This window comes from Tachypleus tridentatus, chromosome 6 (assembly GCF_004210375.1).
Source record: "Tachypleus tridentatus isolate NWPU-2018 chromosome 6, ASM421037v1, whole genome shotgun sequence".
NCBI classification, from domain to species: Eukaryota; Metazoa; Arthropoda; class Merostomata; order Xiphosura; family Limulidae; genus Tachypleus; species Tachypleus tridentatus.
The window spans coordinates 98,534,667-98,548,169 of record NC_134830.1 but is presented as its reverse complement, the minus strand read 5'-3'; the positions used below and the strand labels follow the sequence as shown (position 1 = coordinate 98,548,169).

At 35.4% G+C, this 13,503-nt stretch overlaps 1 protein-coding gene across 2 annotated transcripts in view; it reads left to right on the top strand.

Moving 5' to 3' along the window:
- Nucleotides 1-3,178: 3,178 nt before the first annotated feature.
- LOC143253150 (DNA-(apurinic or apyrimidinic site) endonuclease 2-like) overlaps nucleotides 3,179-13,503 on the top strand; it is a 49,619-nt gene continuing 39,294 nt past the window's right edge. For both annotated transcript variants that reach the window (XM_076506496.1, XM_076506495.1), the window contains exon 1: nucleotides 3,179-3,462. In XM_076506496.1, coding sequence (XP_076362611.1) covers nucleotides 3,348-3,462 — 115 coding nt within the window. In that variant the 5' untranslated portion in view covers nucleotides 3,179-3,347. The remainder of the gene's footprint in view (nucleotides 3,463-13,503) is intronic.

Here is a 13,503-nt window from a genome sequence, read left to right as displayed (position 1 = left end):
ATCAAGCAGTTCTTGTAAGTTATCTTTGTATTCTTCCATTTGTGGTCTTTTATTTCAATATCAGGGAATGTATTTACTTTCCTACTTTCCTTTTGAGTATGGGAAAGTAAATGAAGTTTCTTGACAATATCTCGCTTTGAAAAAGTCTTATTTTATTCTGTAGGCTTAAAACTGTCAAAGTAAGATCAGAAACAATCTTAATTTTCCCCTGGAGTGCCAAGTTAAGAGTTTGTAGATGATTCATTATATCAGTAAGGAACATTAGATCTTGCATCCGTTCATCATTTTCCAGATGAGGATAGAATCTTTTCTTTTCTTCCAGAAAAGCAATAATAGGCTCCAACAGATCCATAAACCCATTTAAGATATTGCAAGTCCATCAGTGGAATTAATCCTGCATTTTTCCCCAGCATTGCAGGTGCTTCATCTGTTGCAACACTGACGAACTTATCCAGTGGAATATAAGCATTTGTTGAGGCTCTGTCAAGTGCATTTTTAATGTCAACACCACGAGTTGTTTCTTTTAGTGCCAACATCTCCTCTTTAACAGTTACATCAGAGGAAACATAACGAACAAATACCACCAGTTGAATGCAAGGGAATTCTTTAAATCATTTTGCATTTTGCCTGCCACATCAGCACTGATCTGGGCGATACGTCTCTATGTAGTGTGGCGTGAAGCTGGTGTTTGTGCTATTAGTCGCTGAAGTTTTGTGGTAGTTGGATCTAACACTGCAACAACTTCAGCTATATTCTTCTAAATAAATTCATCATCAGAATACGGGCGTTTAGCACGAGCAATTTTCCATGATATAACAAAACTAGCTCCAGTCGTTGTGTCAACTTTCTTACTGAATGTTGTCATCAGTGTCTGCTGATTATTTTAACACAGTTATGTTATGATTTTAACACAGTTATGTTATGATTTTAACACAGTTAACTTGTTTTTCCATCATTCTTATTTAGGTGGATAATCAGGCAAAATATTTTTGTGATTTGTTTCCTAATGGCGTTCCAAGTTACTGGCTTTGTAATGACTGAGTAACACATTGTAGATGAGACAAAGGTTTACCTCCTTTAACAGTGATTGCAAAATCTTCCTCTCACTCCGGTTTAAAATTTCATCTTCATACTTTCGCTTCTCAGAATATGTTTACGCCATCTTCCTTAGCAAAATTTTCACAGACACTTCTAAAATATTAAAATGAAAAAAAACCAAAAACAATAAGCTTCAACACGAGCAACGCAACCAAATTCTACAGCGCCAGGAATCACACTAACACTCCACCATATTCACACCCACTAAAACTAACATTGTCAGCACCAGCTTGTACGATTACTGATTCTCTAGTATAATTCCTCTGTAATCCTTGCTGATCCGAAATTTCTTTAATCCCTGACTCAAATCTCGCATTAAAATTAGGATTTAAGTTCTTAAATATATTTACTCACCATGAACATTAAACTTATATTTTAATCCGGTGGACTCTCAATTTATACCCTATAAATAATTATAAAGCTTGAATTTTTTTATTTACCTTTTATACTAATTGTGATGTAAAAAAAAGGAGCTCAGCCAACATAATTCCGTGAGCCGCATATTATGTGTCAAAGAGCCGCTGTTTGGCCACCCCTGTTATATAATATGAGAAACAAATACAAATAATACTTTATATACGTTACATAATATTACGTCATGTATAACCAGTAATTCATCACAGGAGATCGAATAGGCCGAATATGCGAGGTAAAATAAGTGTACCTAATTATGTCCGAAACAATATAAGATTTTATATTTTTACATAAAAACTATATAATTATACAAAATATCATTTACAATATATAAACGATTATAATTTATATTTTTAATTAAAGTGTAGCGAGCGGCACTTTGAAGAGACTAAAATGGCGCGACTCTATCTGAAATCATTATGAATTTTTAAATGTTGGGTTGATTCAACGGTCACTCCTAAAAACATGGCGCTGAGCACAGTGCTTGTAAATATTACCTTCTTGTAAGTATTACCTTCTGCAAACCTTGTTTGCTCATATTTATAATTTTGTTTTATCTTCCCTTGAACATGCAATACAACTGACATTTTGATTTCGTCACATTCTTCAATATCTAACATAACTAGTTAATCAATATTGCATAAAATTTTTCATTTGTCTGACAGATTCATTTGTTCTGGTTTCAATACTTTGCATGTCATCTCCCAGTTCTCTAACCTGAGTTGTATTTTCTTGTATTTACCTCCAAGCCTGAATTGAATCCCTTATTTATAAGTATTCTGATATAGATGGGGATATGATGGATAATGGGTATGATATATGAGTGGTCAAAAATGTTTTACGCTTCAGATAGCCCTCCAGCATCTCCCTAGACCATTGAGAGTTTAAAGTTAAGGAATAACGTTTTAAATACTTTAATAATCATATTCACAAATGTTGCTGAAGGTGACACTTAGCAACACAAAGGAAAACAGCCGAGCATTTACCTACATTGCAGTAACGTGTGTGACAGGACAGTTAATGATACAGTCTTCAGTGTTCTTTGCTAAACGGAAAGAGAAATCACTCTTTGGATAAAGAAGTCTTTTTGGTCAAACAATGGAACCCAGAGCTGAACTTAACTTACTCACATCGTCTTTGATGTTTGAAACTCCCCGGAATGGCCAGATGGTTAAAGTACTCGACCCGTAATCTGAAGGTCACGGGTTCGAATCCCCGTCACACCAAATATACTCGCCCTCTCAGCCGTTGGAGCGTTATATTGGGACGATCAATCCCTCCATTCATTTGTAAAATAGTATCCCAAGAGTTGGCGTTGGGTGGTGATGACTAGCTGTCTCCCCTCTAGTCTTATACTGCTAAATTAGGGACGACTAGAGCAGATAGCCCTCGTGTAGCTTTGTACGAAATTCAAAACAAACCAAACCATGTTGGAACCTAAAAGTGTTACTGAGCTATCATTGGCTGGTACTACGAAAATTCATCTCCGATGGTGATATTTGATGTAAAAAGTTATCAGCCATCAGAGTTAATGTGACAATGTGCGAAATTACAGCTAAAATTTATTTGTAACAAGACTTGTTTAATCTCTAAATTTTTAACATAAAAAAAAAAACACGTCTGATTATTACTTTTAATCTTTTATTAAGACAGAAAGACCCTAGAGGGCGCAGAGATATAATGCGCGAAATCAGATGTGCTGTTTATTGTTAATCATTTAGCTTTGAATTATTGAAGTAACATTTAATGTAACATAAGTCAATGAATATTACTGACTGTGGATCGTAATAAGAAGTTAAAGTTGTTACGATAAATAAATAAATTATTCTTATAATATGAAAATTTTAAGTTGGAATATTAATGGGTTACGCACTTTAAAACGGCCGTTAAAAGAGACGCTTGATAGTTTCAACGCTGATATCATTTGCTTTCAAGAAACAAAAATATCACGTAAGTTGAGAATTGACCAGAATAATTAGTAAACTATAAATGGAATAAAAAGAAAATTCTGCAAATGACTACCGCTGTCTTCTGTATTAAAAAAAAGTGGTAGGAATAATGAGCAACTCTTTTTTTTTTTTTTTTTTTTTTCAAGAATGATTTTTCACCAGGGAAAGATTAGTCTCGGGTATTTGGTATTCACAATTAAAGACAAAAGAAGGGTTGAGGTGAACTTACTGAAATTTTAAGAGAGTATCCAGGGGATTGACAGATTAAAAGCCTCAGATTTCTTTTGCTATAATAAGAGCAGACATGTATTTAAGATTTGAAAAAAAAATATTCTTGGATCCAGTTTGGAAACTTTTGTTTTGCCAAACGGGTTAGTCTTGCAGAATAGGTCTGCAAGATTGATAAAATTATCTAATTTACCAGTTGTGAATCAGTTACATTAAATTAATTGATTATTCATATATTAAATTTCCTATTTCAAGCTTCTTTTATTTTTTTATAAACATTTTCCAAACTCTCCTATATTTAATCTGATAAATATCTTCAGACTCAACAGTTTAGGATCAAGTTACTTTGTGTATCCTAACCTTTTATTAATTAAATTGTATAAAAAATTAATACAAAAACAGTAACAAGGTGAAAGAATGATTGATATGGTTTTGTGAGATTTTATGTGCATATTTTCACAGGACTTCTGAAATTTTTTTGATGAAAAAATTTATTGATTGGTAAAAAAAAAATTCAAAGAGTAAAGGCAGTAAGAAAGAATACTATTAGGTAAAGGTAAATATAAATTGTATATGTTTTGTTCTGGGGATTAAGTTGATTTTATGTGAACATTGATTAATGTCATGTAATCAATTGTACTGATAATTTGGTTAATTTCCCAAATCTTAATATAAGTTTAAGAGTGTTAAATATACATGACTGTTTTATATTTAATGCAAGAATTATTTGGATAGTTATTTTTAAAAGCAATAGTTTATCAACTTTATTTTCGTAATAGTTTATGACTTTTGTTTTATAGTTCAACAGTTATGAATTGATGATTGTTACATTATTGTCACATTATTAGAACTTTGAGTTGATCCTTGCTTTATTTGAGCATTATTTTATAACATCTGATAATGTGTGAAACATTCTGATCCTTTTTTGAAACTACAAATACATTTTCAATTTTGGTCAAAAGTTTAGCCATAAAGAGCATGAAGTGGCAAATTTTAGAGTGACATTATCATAATTGTAAAATTGAGTTCTAAAGTAATTGAACCAGCTTATGTACCTTTTGACAAAAAGTAAATGATTATTTAAAGCTCTGGATACATTTGATTTGTATAAATAGATTATTTAAAAACAAGTGACCTGTGTGCTGTTTATTTATTATTGAAATTTATTGCCAACAAGTCAGACACTTATTGTAAAGAATCTGACTCGTACATAAAATCTGACAGTGACAAGCCAGCAGGATCTACAGTGTTAGAAGTAGTTGTATAAACAACAGCATCAAATAAGCCTATACATGCAAGTTTGTAATGGTTGCAAAAGTGTTGTTGTGGTCACGACCACATTATTTTACCATGTTGACTGACTTTGGGCTTAAAAATGGAGATCTACAAGTGTTTGTTAAACAAGACCTAGTGAAAGAAGAGCATCAACAGAGAAGTGAGGGAGAAAGAGAATGAAGAAAAGAAGAGAAAGTAGGGACTGGAAATAGAGAGAATGTGAGAACAAACTGATTTAATCAAGTTCACCTGACAGATAGATGGATGGCCCAACAATGACAATGGGGTCAAGGACAGATGATCAAAGTTGTTTATATTTGATGAACAGAAAGATGACATGGATGCTTTCCTGGAGAAGTACTAAAGGTTTGCCCATAACCAGGAATGGGACAAAATCAACTGGACAGTATTTCTCAGCCCCTTCTCACAGAAAAAGGCCCACAAGTGCATGTGGACATGGTGTCAGAAGATGCCATGGACTATAACAAGTTTAAAGTGGTCTTGCTGAAATATACTGAACTTATTCAGGAGTGTTTTGTCTGGAAGTGCAAAAAAGTCAAACATGATACTTGAGAAACTCTTTATCAGTTTGTGGCAGTTCTTCACAAAATGAGCTATTATTGTCAATTGGGAAGGTAGTTTTCAAGAACTGGCAGATCTACTAATGTGATAACAGTTCATGATCACATACACTACTGACATGTTACTGTTTTTAAATGAGAGAGAGAGCATTGAAGGACATGGATGAGATAAGCTGGCAATATAGTATATGGAAGCCCATGAAGGGAATATAACTGGCAAATCAAAGTATAACTGGTCAAAGTCTAAACAAAGGGTGGTTGACTAGAAGTAGGATTTTGTCAAAGGTGACAAGAATTGAAGAGAAAAAAGATTCTATGCTTGTTATAAAATGGGGCACTTTGTGAATGCAAGTCTGTAACCAGTAAGCAAAAGCAGAAATCTCAACATAAGGTAGCTGGAGCTACCTGCAAAGATGGTGCTGACAAGAAACAAAGTAATTAACTGTCACCATGGATGCTGCTGTCAGAAGAAGCAGAATACAGACAACTTGTCAGATTAACTACAAGAAGGAAATGCTATACCACGATTAAACAGTACATTACTGATGGTTAGCTCAAGTTAGCAAATAAGTTAGTAGTGCTAGTGATGATTGAAGCATGTGACAAATATTGAGAGGTGCCAACAAATTATTACATGCCAGTAGGTGAATACTATATTGGGAACAAGAAAGTGAAAGTCTTACAAAACAATGGGTGTAGCAGTGCAACAGTAAGAACTAGTCTACTATCTGATGAAACTTTGTAGAATGGACAGCAACTGCCTGTTGTGGAAACACAAGTGTAAAGGATGACGTTTTGAAAGTCTTCCACCTTTTGTCTTCATGTCGGTGTGTGTGATGGTGTTGTCGGTCTTCTGTAGTGTCCTGGTGGAGAGTGTGTTATAATTGGTTGGATTATCAGTGTTTCTGATTGGAGGAGAGATTTCCTGTAGATTCAACCAATGGCAGCCACAGGTTACTCACGTCTAATCTGGAATCTGTTTAGTGAATGTTTAATTGTGTTAATATGAAATAATTCTTTGATTTTTCTTGTCTTCCAGAATTTGTCTGTGTCAATGATTCTAGTTTTCTCCCAGAAACATCTGAAAGGGTTTGGAATATATAGCTGTAGCTTGTGATTAAGATATTCAGCCTTGATGGTGGCAGGTGGTGATAGTGATGTAAGTGTAAAAATTAGGACAATGGTCAGTGTCATAATTCCATCTTTGCAAGTGGAGATGCATCTCACTGCAGAAATTCCTTGGGTGGAAAAACCAGTGAGGATCTCTGACTCGGGGATGTTCTTCAACTTCCTCACAACAATAACTCCTTGTGACAAATTCAAATTATCAAGGGGAGTAACCTCAATTGGTATATTTCCAGTGGCCTTCAAATGCAAGAGGTGTTTACTGTGTTTAGGAGTGGATGTTTTTACCAATATGCCACCAGAAAGAAGCTTTTTGACTGACTCAGGAGAGCCAGTAAGTCCCTCTAGTCCCTTCTGAATACAAAAGGGAGACATTTATCCTAAAGATTTTTCTGATAAAGAGTGTAATATTAGAAAATGAGGTACAGGTGTTGAAAAAGTTGAAGATTGCTATCCAGAATCTTCAAGATGTGGTTGTTTACCAATGGTATGTTTTTCACTGTTTTTTTATTTAATTTGAGTAGGAGATCCATATTAAAGAAAGAATGTTTTGGTACCCACTGACCCCACCCATTATGGAGCTTTATGAAGGGACACAACTACAGTGCCAAACAAGGACACTACAGCTATGCCAAGGTTTCGTGAACACTATACCCAAACACCAGCATCAGATACAATGTCCTCAACACACATTGAGAACATCAAACACTGGTACTTGGTTGACCCTAGCCCAAGTGGACCAGCCAATTGACCCTGGAAGACTGCCCCAAGTTTACCTGTCTACAAGTGGTGTGCTGGAGTTAGACCCCTCAACCACCAGGATCCTGTCCTCCCCTTCATGTGTTGCCATGGATGGCAACATGTGGGTGGATGTTTAAATCTCAAAGGAGTTAAACTGAAAGAACAGAACCTTCTCTGGGATGTCCTCTTACCATGTACAGGAGAGAGATATAGGAAAATTAACATTTTCCTGAACTGATGATGTATTCCCAACAAAAGTTACTTCAGCTGTCAATACATATATTCATTAACATTGGCTTTGCCTATCTAAGAATTGGTTTTGTATGCTTAAGTCTTTTATACCCTTTGTAATATCTAATTTGCAAATTTCTCCATCTTTATCAATGCACCCTCTATCCTGGTACTGTATTATAAGCACCTTTCTTAGATTTATGCTGGCTCTTAGTGGTGATGCAGGATGGGGGAGTATCAGTGTTATTGGAAATACATTTTCAGTTTAGGAACATGTTACCTTCCAACACATACTTTACCATCCTCTGATAATATAGCTAGAATCCCACATTGAAAAGGTGGAGGAGCCAGTGCAGGTATGATCATTACAGAAAGTGACTACTTGGAACAGTGGTTTACTAAAATAGAAGTGGTACACAAGTGGAACAACCAATACACATCCAAAACAAGTGTGCTCTTCACCCATAATGTAGTTTGTGTATCAAGAATGGAATAGTACTTGAGTGATCATCATTATAAGCCAGTACCAACCAGATAGCCAAGAGTTCACAACTCAGTGTTGGAATTAAGAGGTCTTGGTCTCTATATCTCACATGGGTGGCTAGAATTATTGAACTGAAACATCATATATGTACATATTTTTGACTGGATCCAAATCTATAGACAAAGAGTAATGCATTTCACATCATCAAAATCATGACGAGAAAGTAAGTAACACTGAAGTGGACAAAATTTTTCTTCTACTTGAAGAAATGTAACATTGATCAAAGAGAAGGCCCGTACACATCCCAACCAGATAGCATTGCATCAAATCTGAACCAGAATTATGAGTAAGCTCCCTATTGACATCTGGGGAAAACATCCAGTATTAAGGTTCCCAACTTCATCCTCTCTTAAGAGTGGAGGAACACACTTGAACACTATGGAGGAAAAGCCTCTGTCCATCACCACAGTGACTGTAAACTGGGTGTAGTAAGGTCTCCCTAGTTCCACTAGTAGAATCTACAGGGTAATGTTCATTGGGGAGCCCTGAAGAACAGTGGAATAGATGAATCAAGTTCTCTAAATTCTTAAATGCAAACCAACCCTAATTTATTCAATCCAATGATTGGTAGGGACAAGTAGAATCCCCTTTAGTTTTACTCACAGTAGTCCACTAGTAGCAGTCTGTGACTATATGGTATTACCATGTGGTAAGTCCTTAGTTGATCTTATGGAATATCTCATTTCAACAGAACCTGTTGCAACTAGTAGTAAAAATAATCAAATTGGTTGCTAGTTGTATGGAACTGGACTGAAAGAAGCACAACTATCTGGGCAACATTTTCCACAAAGTTAGATCCAGTGAAAGCAAGTTGTAAGGAACCCTGGCAAATAGAGAGACAAGATTATACAAAAGTACCACCTCTTCCTTATAATCCAGCAAATTTTAAAAATGGTCATGGGACAGGGGAAAACACCTAGAAAAAAGCTGCCTGAGCATGTAAAGTGTGCGAGAGAAAAGCACAGGGAGATGTCTGAATACCAGCCTGCAAAATGTTCTCTGCTAAATAAATGAATGAGCAGCAAAAGACAATTGTGATGAATCTGATGAGATGTAATTCAAAAGATACCTCACTGGTAAAGACCAAAATATAAAAAATTGATATTTTGGAAGCCATCTCTAAGAAACTTGGAAAACCCAGGGAAACAAAAGAATCTCAATGGATATTCAATTGAGATGATCACCATAAAAGGAGGTAAAGTAGATCACATAACACTTCCAGGCCTGACAGACCAAAACAAATTACCAGATTACAATCACTTGCAAAGGTGAGAAATACATGGCAAAAAATTGTGAAGATAGATATATTGCCTTCCCTAGTTTCCAGAGAAAGAAAGGACTTACCAGAATAATAAAAAAAAAAACTTATGAGAAAAGAGAAAGTCCTACAAATATGCCAAGAAAAAACACCTTTCTCCAGGAGCCAGAAAACTAAAGCAAGCAAACAAGGGAGGAAACAAGATCTATCCTGTCATGTAATAAGACAGTAAGTCTCCCAGGCTGAACCAGAAAGATAAGGAAGGAGAATAAACTAAATAGTTCCACCTCCCACTTCCATCAAAGGGAAGAATAGACTCAAATAGACAAAGAAAAACCCCAAAGTCTCATAAATGCAAATGATTAAGTGAAGAAACAAAGTAGGAAATGGATACAAATTGCATTTGTGAGAAACTGACTGAGCAAAGGAAAGTATAAGAAAACAGAATCAAAATTTCCACCATGATTAGCAGTCAAAAAATAAAGCAAGTTCAAAAGCCCTAAGAGAAAACACCCCAGATTAAATGAATGTCTCCATTTCTCAGTAGCTAAAAACATGGATGGCCCCAACAAAAAGTGACTCACCCCAACTGTAGAAAGACACTAGATAACAAAAAAAAGGTGCGGATATTGGATTAGCCACTTTGTTGAAAATAAGTAATACAGGAATTCATACTCACAAATATCATGCCTACTTTGGTTTGGTTATTTTTTTGTAATTGTTAATGTTGTTTTTGAAGTCATAATTATACTGAAATCCACAGGCCTGTGCAAAAACCATAATCCATAACAGGAAAACGTGTAACGCTTTGTTAGAGAAAAGATTATTACATTTTCTAAGTGAGGCACTTATATACAGTACCAAAATAGAAGGAATATTGGCAAGGGTGGAAAAATTTATAAATTAGATATTGCCAAAGGCATTTAAATAGGGTATGAAATACTGCAGCATGCAAGTTCAATGCTCAGATAAGCAAAGGTGATGTTAAAGAATAACTGTATCATCAGCAGATGGTAAGTATATTTGGGAATTATCTACTTTTTGCATGTTATTAGTCTATATTCTTTGGTGCATTATTTAATTAAATAAAATTTACTTAGTACATTATTGCCATGTAAAAGAAGTAGTATTAATCCTCCTTAACAATCAGCTGCAAGAAAGAAGAATATTGGGTAAGTAGTTTATTTGTTTTTCATTATTTTTACTACTGCTTTTAAAATAGCTAAAATGTAAGAATAGGGATCTTTTTAAGTTAGTTAAAATTAAATTAGGTAAAATACTATTATAAAAATGTTTCACGAGGCTTGCACATCAGCAGCTCATAGTAGCTCGCGGGTAATGTAATTCAACAGTATAAAGTATGCTGTACATTCCCAAGTAATGTACAACCTATAATGATGTGGACAGTAGTTAGATATGTTTCAAAGGGCAATAAAACAATAATGTAATTATAAATAGATGTATACTGTTATTAGCTTAAAGTAACTTAAGAGAAATGAGGGTAGTTTTGTCTTGTAATTTTGTGAAAATATACACACTACATTGAAAGTTCAAAGTATTACAACTATAAAGACTTAAAATGAGTACATAATAATCAAATGATCAGACAAATTGACCAATCCCATGTTGAGAATGTTAAACTTTGAGAAACAATTATTTCTTTCAGTGTTTTGATTGCAAAAAAAACTATTGAAGCCTTAATCTGTGTGCAAATTATTGTAAGTTGAAAATTATTTCAAGGCTATCTGTGATCATTTCACTTCAAAATCACCACTACAACTGTTAGTCACCATAGTTGTATGCAGAGCTTCAGATAATTGTCTTTCTTCAAAGTCCACATATGCTGGTTTCAATTATTCCAGAAAACAATCTAAAAAAAAACTGATAACCTATTTTGATGATGAACTTTTATCAGTAGAGGCAGTTCTGGAATTTATGGATTGCAAATATAATGACTATCTCCTCTTGTTAAATCACACAGTAGTAGTACTCACTACTCAACAACTCATTACTGACATCCTTTACAGGAAACAGTTCATCTACATATTTTGCGGAATCACTACTTAAATTCCAGAATGTCATCCACATAATTCTCAGTGTTGGTGCTTTTGTGCAACATATTCCTCCTTATGCAGATGAATGTTGCTGCTGAGTTGACCAATATATGCAGCATTTTCTTAAACTGGTAGCATGTATCTGGTGTAACAAAGGTTGTCTGCTCTTTAGATTCTGTCTCTATCAAATTTGCCAATAACCTTTACTGAGATCTATCTTTGAAAGGAACTTGCCTCCATCTAGTTTTGCCATGAAAGCTTCTGGGTTGCCCATTGGTACAGAGCTAAATTTGTCACAATGTTTGGCTTATGGTAATCTATGCAGAGGAAGTTTGAACCTTTCTTCTCTTATTATTACCACTGGTGAACAGTAAGCTGATTTTGAAATTTCAGTGTTTTTGGCTCCTAGCATTACCTCATCTATTAGTATCAGGTCTCTCTTTGCATAAAACATTTTGTAGGGCTTCAACTTGACTGGATGCCTGGTTGTAGTCTCAATCTTGTTTTGTACTAGGTCTATTTGTGAAGGCATTTGCATACTGACACAACAGATGTTGTAGCTATCCCTCCTGCTTTCTATTTGCTACTTTATTGATGTCTGTCTTTGTATGTCTCACTTCCACTAAAAGGACATAGGTTTAGTAAGTCCTCATCTATGACAAAGTCACCATTTCTGCTTCTGTGTCTATGACAGCCACACCCACAGTATCCATCTATATCTCAAAAGCTGCACCCATTTGAGAATGTTAAATGGTGCCACTACATAGTGGCATAATCTCCAACAGGCTTTGTTGGATTATCTTCAACACATTGGCATGGTAAATCTTCCATTCACTTTCACTTTATTCTGTTGACCACTAACTGCAATTAAAAAGGCCATTTCCACAGCAGGGTAAGTTTGTTGGAATCTCTGGGTAGCAGTACTTGTACCTTTTGTCTGACCTTGACCATCTTCTCATAGAAGTGCTTATCGCAGGTACCCTTAAACTGCATACAAACTTTCTCAAGTGAGTTGACAGGTCTCCTCCAGTTGGTTTCTAATACATACTAGTATGTGTTCCTCACTTATGGCTTCTTGTGTCCATAGTTCATCTACAGTTCTTTCAATATTTGCATCAGATCTCAGACATTCTTTTGTAAATAACTTGAAGGATGAAATTCCTGTACTCAATAATGGAATTCTCAGTAAGCAAATAATACAATCTGCAGGAGCCTGTCCCAGTCACATGGTCTACTGGCACATCTTCAGCATGCTCTCATAGACTCTTACAAATTCCATTACATTTAGGGTTGTATGGGATAATAAAGAATTGCCTAGTACTGATGTGTCTGCACATCTTTTACATCAGTTCTGAGATAAACTAGGACCCTCTGTCACTCAAGACTATTTTTGGAAAGCCTACTCTGCAAAACACTTCCAGGAGGGTTTCTGCTACTCTTGCAATCTCTATCTTCAGCAATACAATGGCTTCAGAACAACGTGTCATTAAGATGACAACTGTCAGCATGTGCTGGTTGCCCTTATTGGATATAGATGCTTCTAGTCTACTCAAGTCCACAGGTACCCTGCTGAACAGCTCTTCTATGAGTAGCATCTTGCTCAGTGGAAGCTTGATTATTTTCCCTCTAGGTACTGTCCTCTGGCAGATGTCTCATGACCTACAAGATCTGGTCCCATCTCTGATGACCCTAACTAATGGATATTGCTGGTGATCCTGTCTGCTGTATTCTTTGCTCCTAGTTAGCCTCCCACAATTGACTCATGAGTCAAATTCATCTATTGAGAAGTTTGTTGAGACTACAATCAGTTTAACTTCTCCAGTAAAACTGCCTTGACAGGTCTGGTACAACACTTGCTTCCCAGCTTCTGTTCTGCAAGTTATATTTCCCGTTTGTCTTGTGGCTTTCTCATATGTACTTCTTTCAGTTTCCACAGATGTAGATTTGGAATGTCACCTTTAGAGACTGCAGAGGCTTGAGTATGCCTTTCATTTCTTGAGCTCTT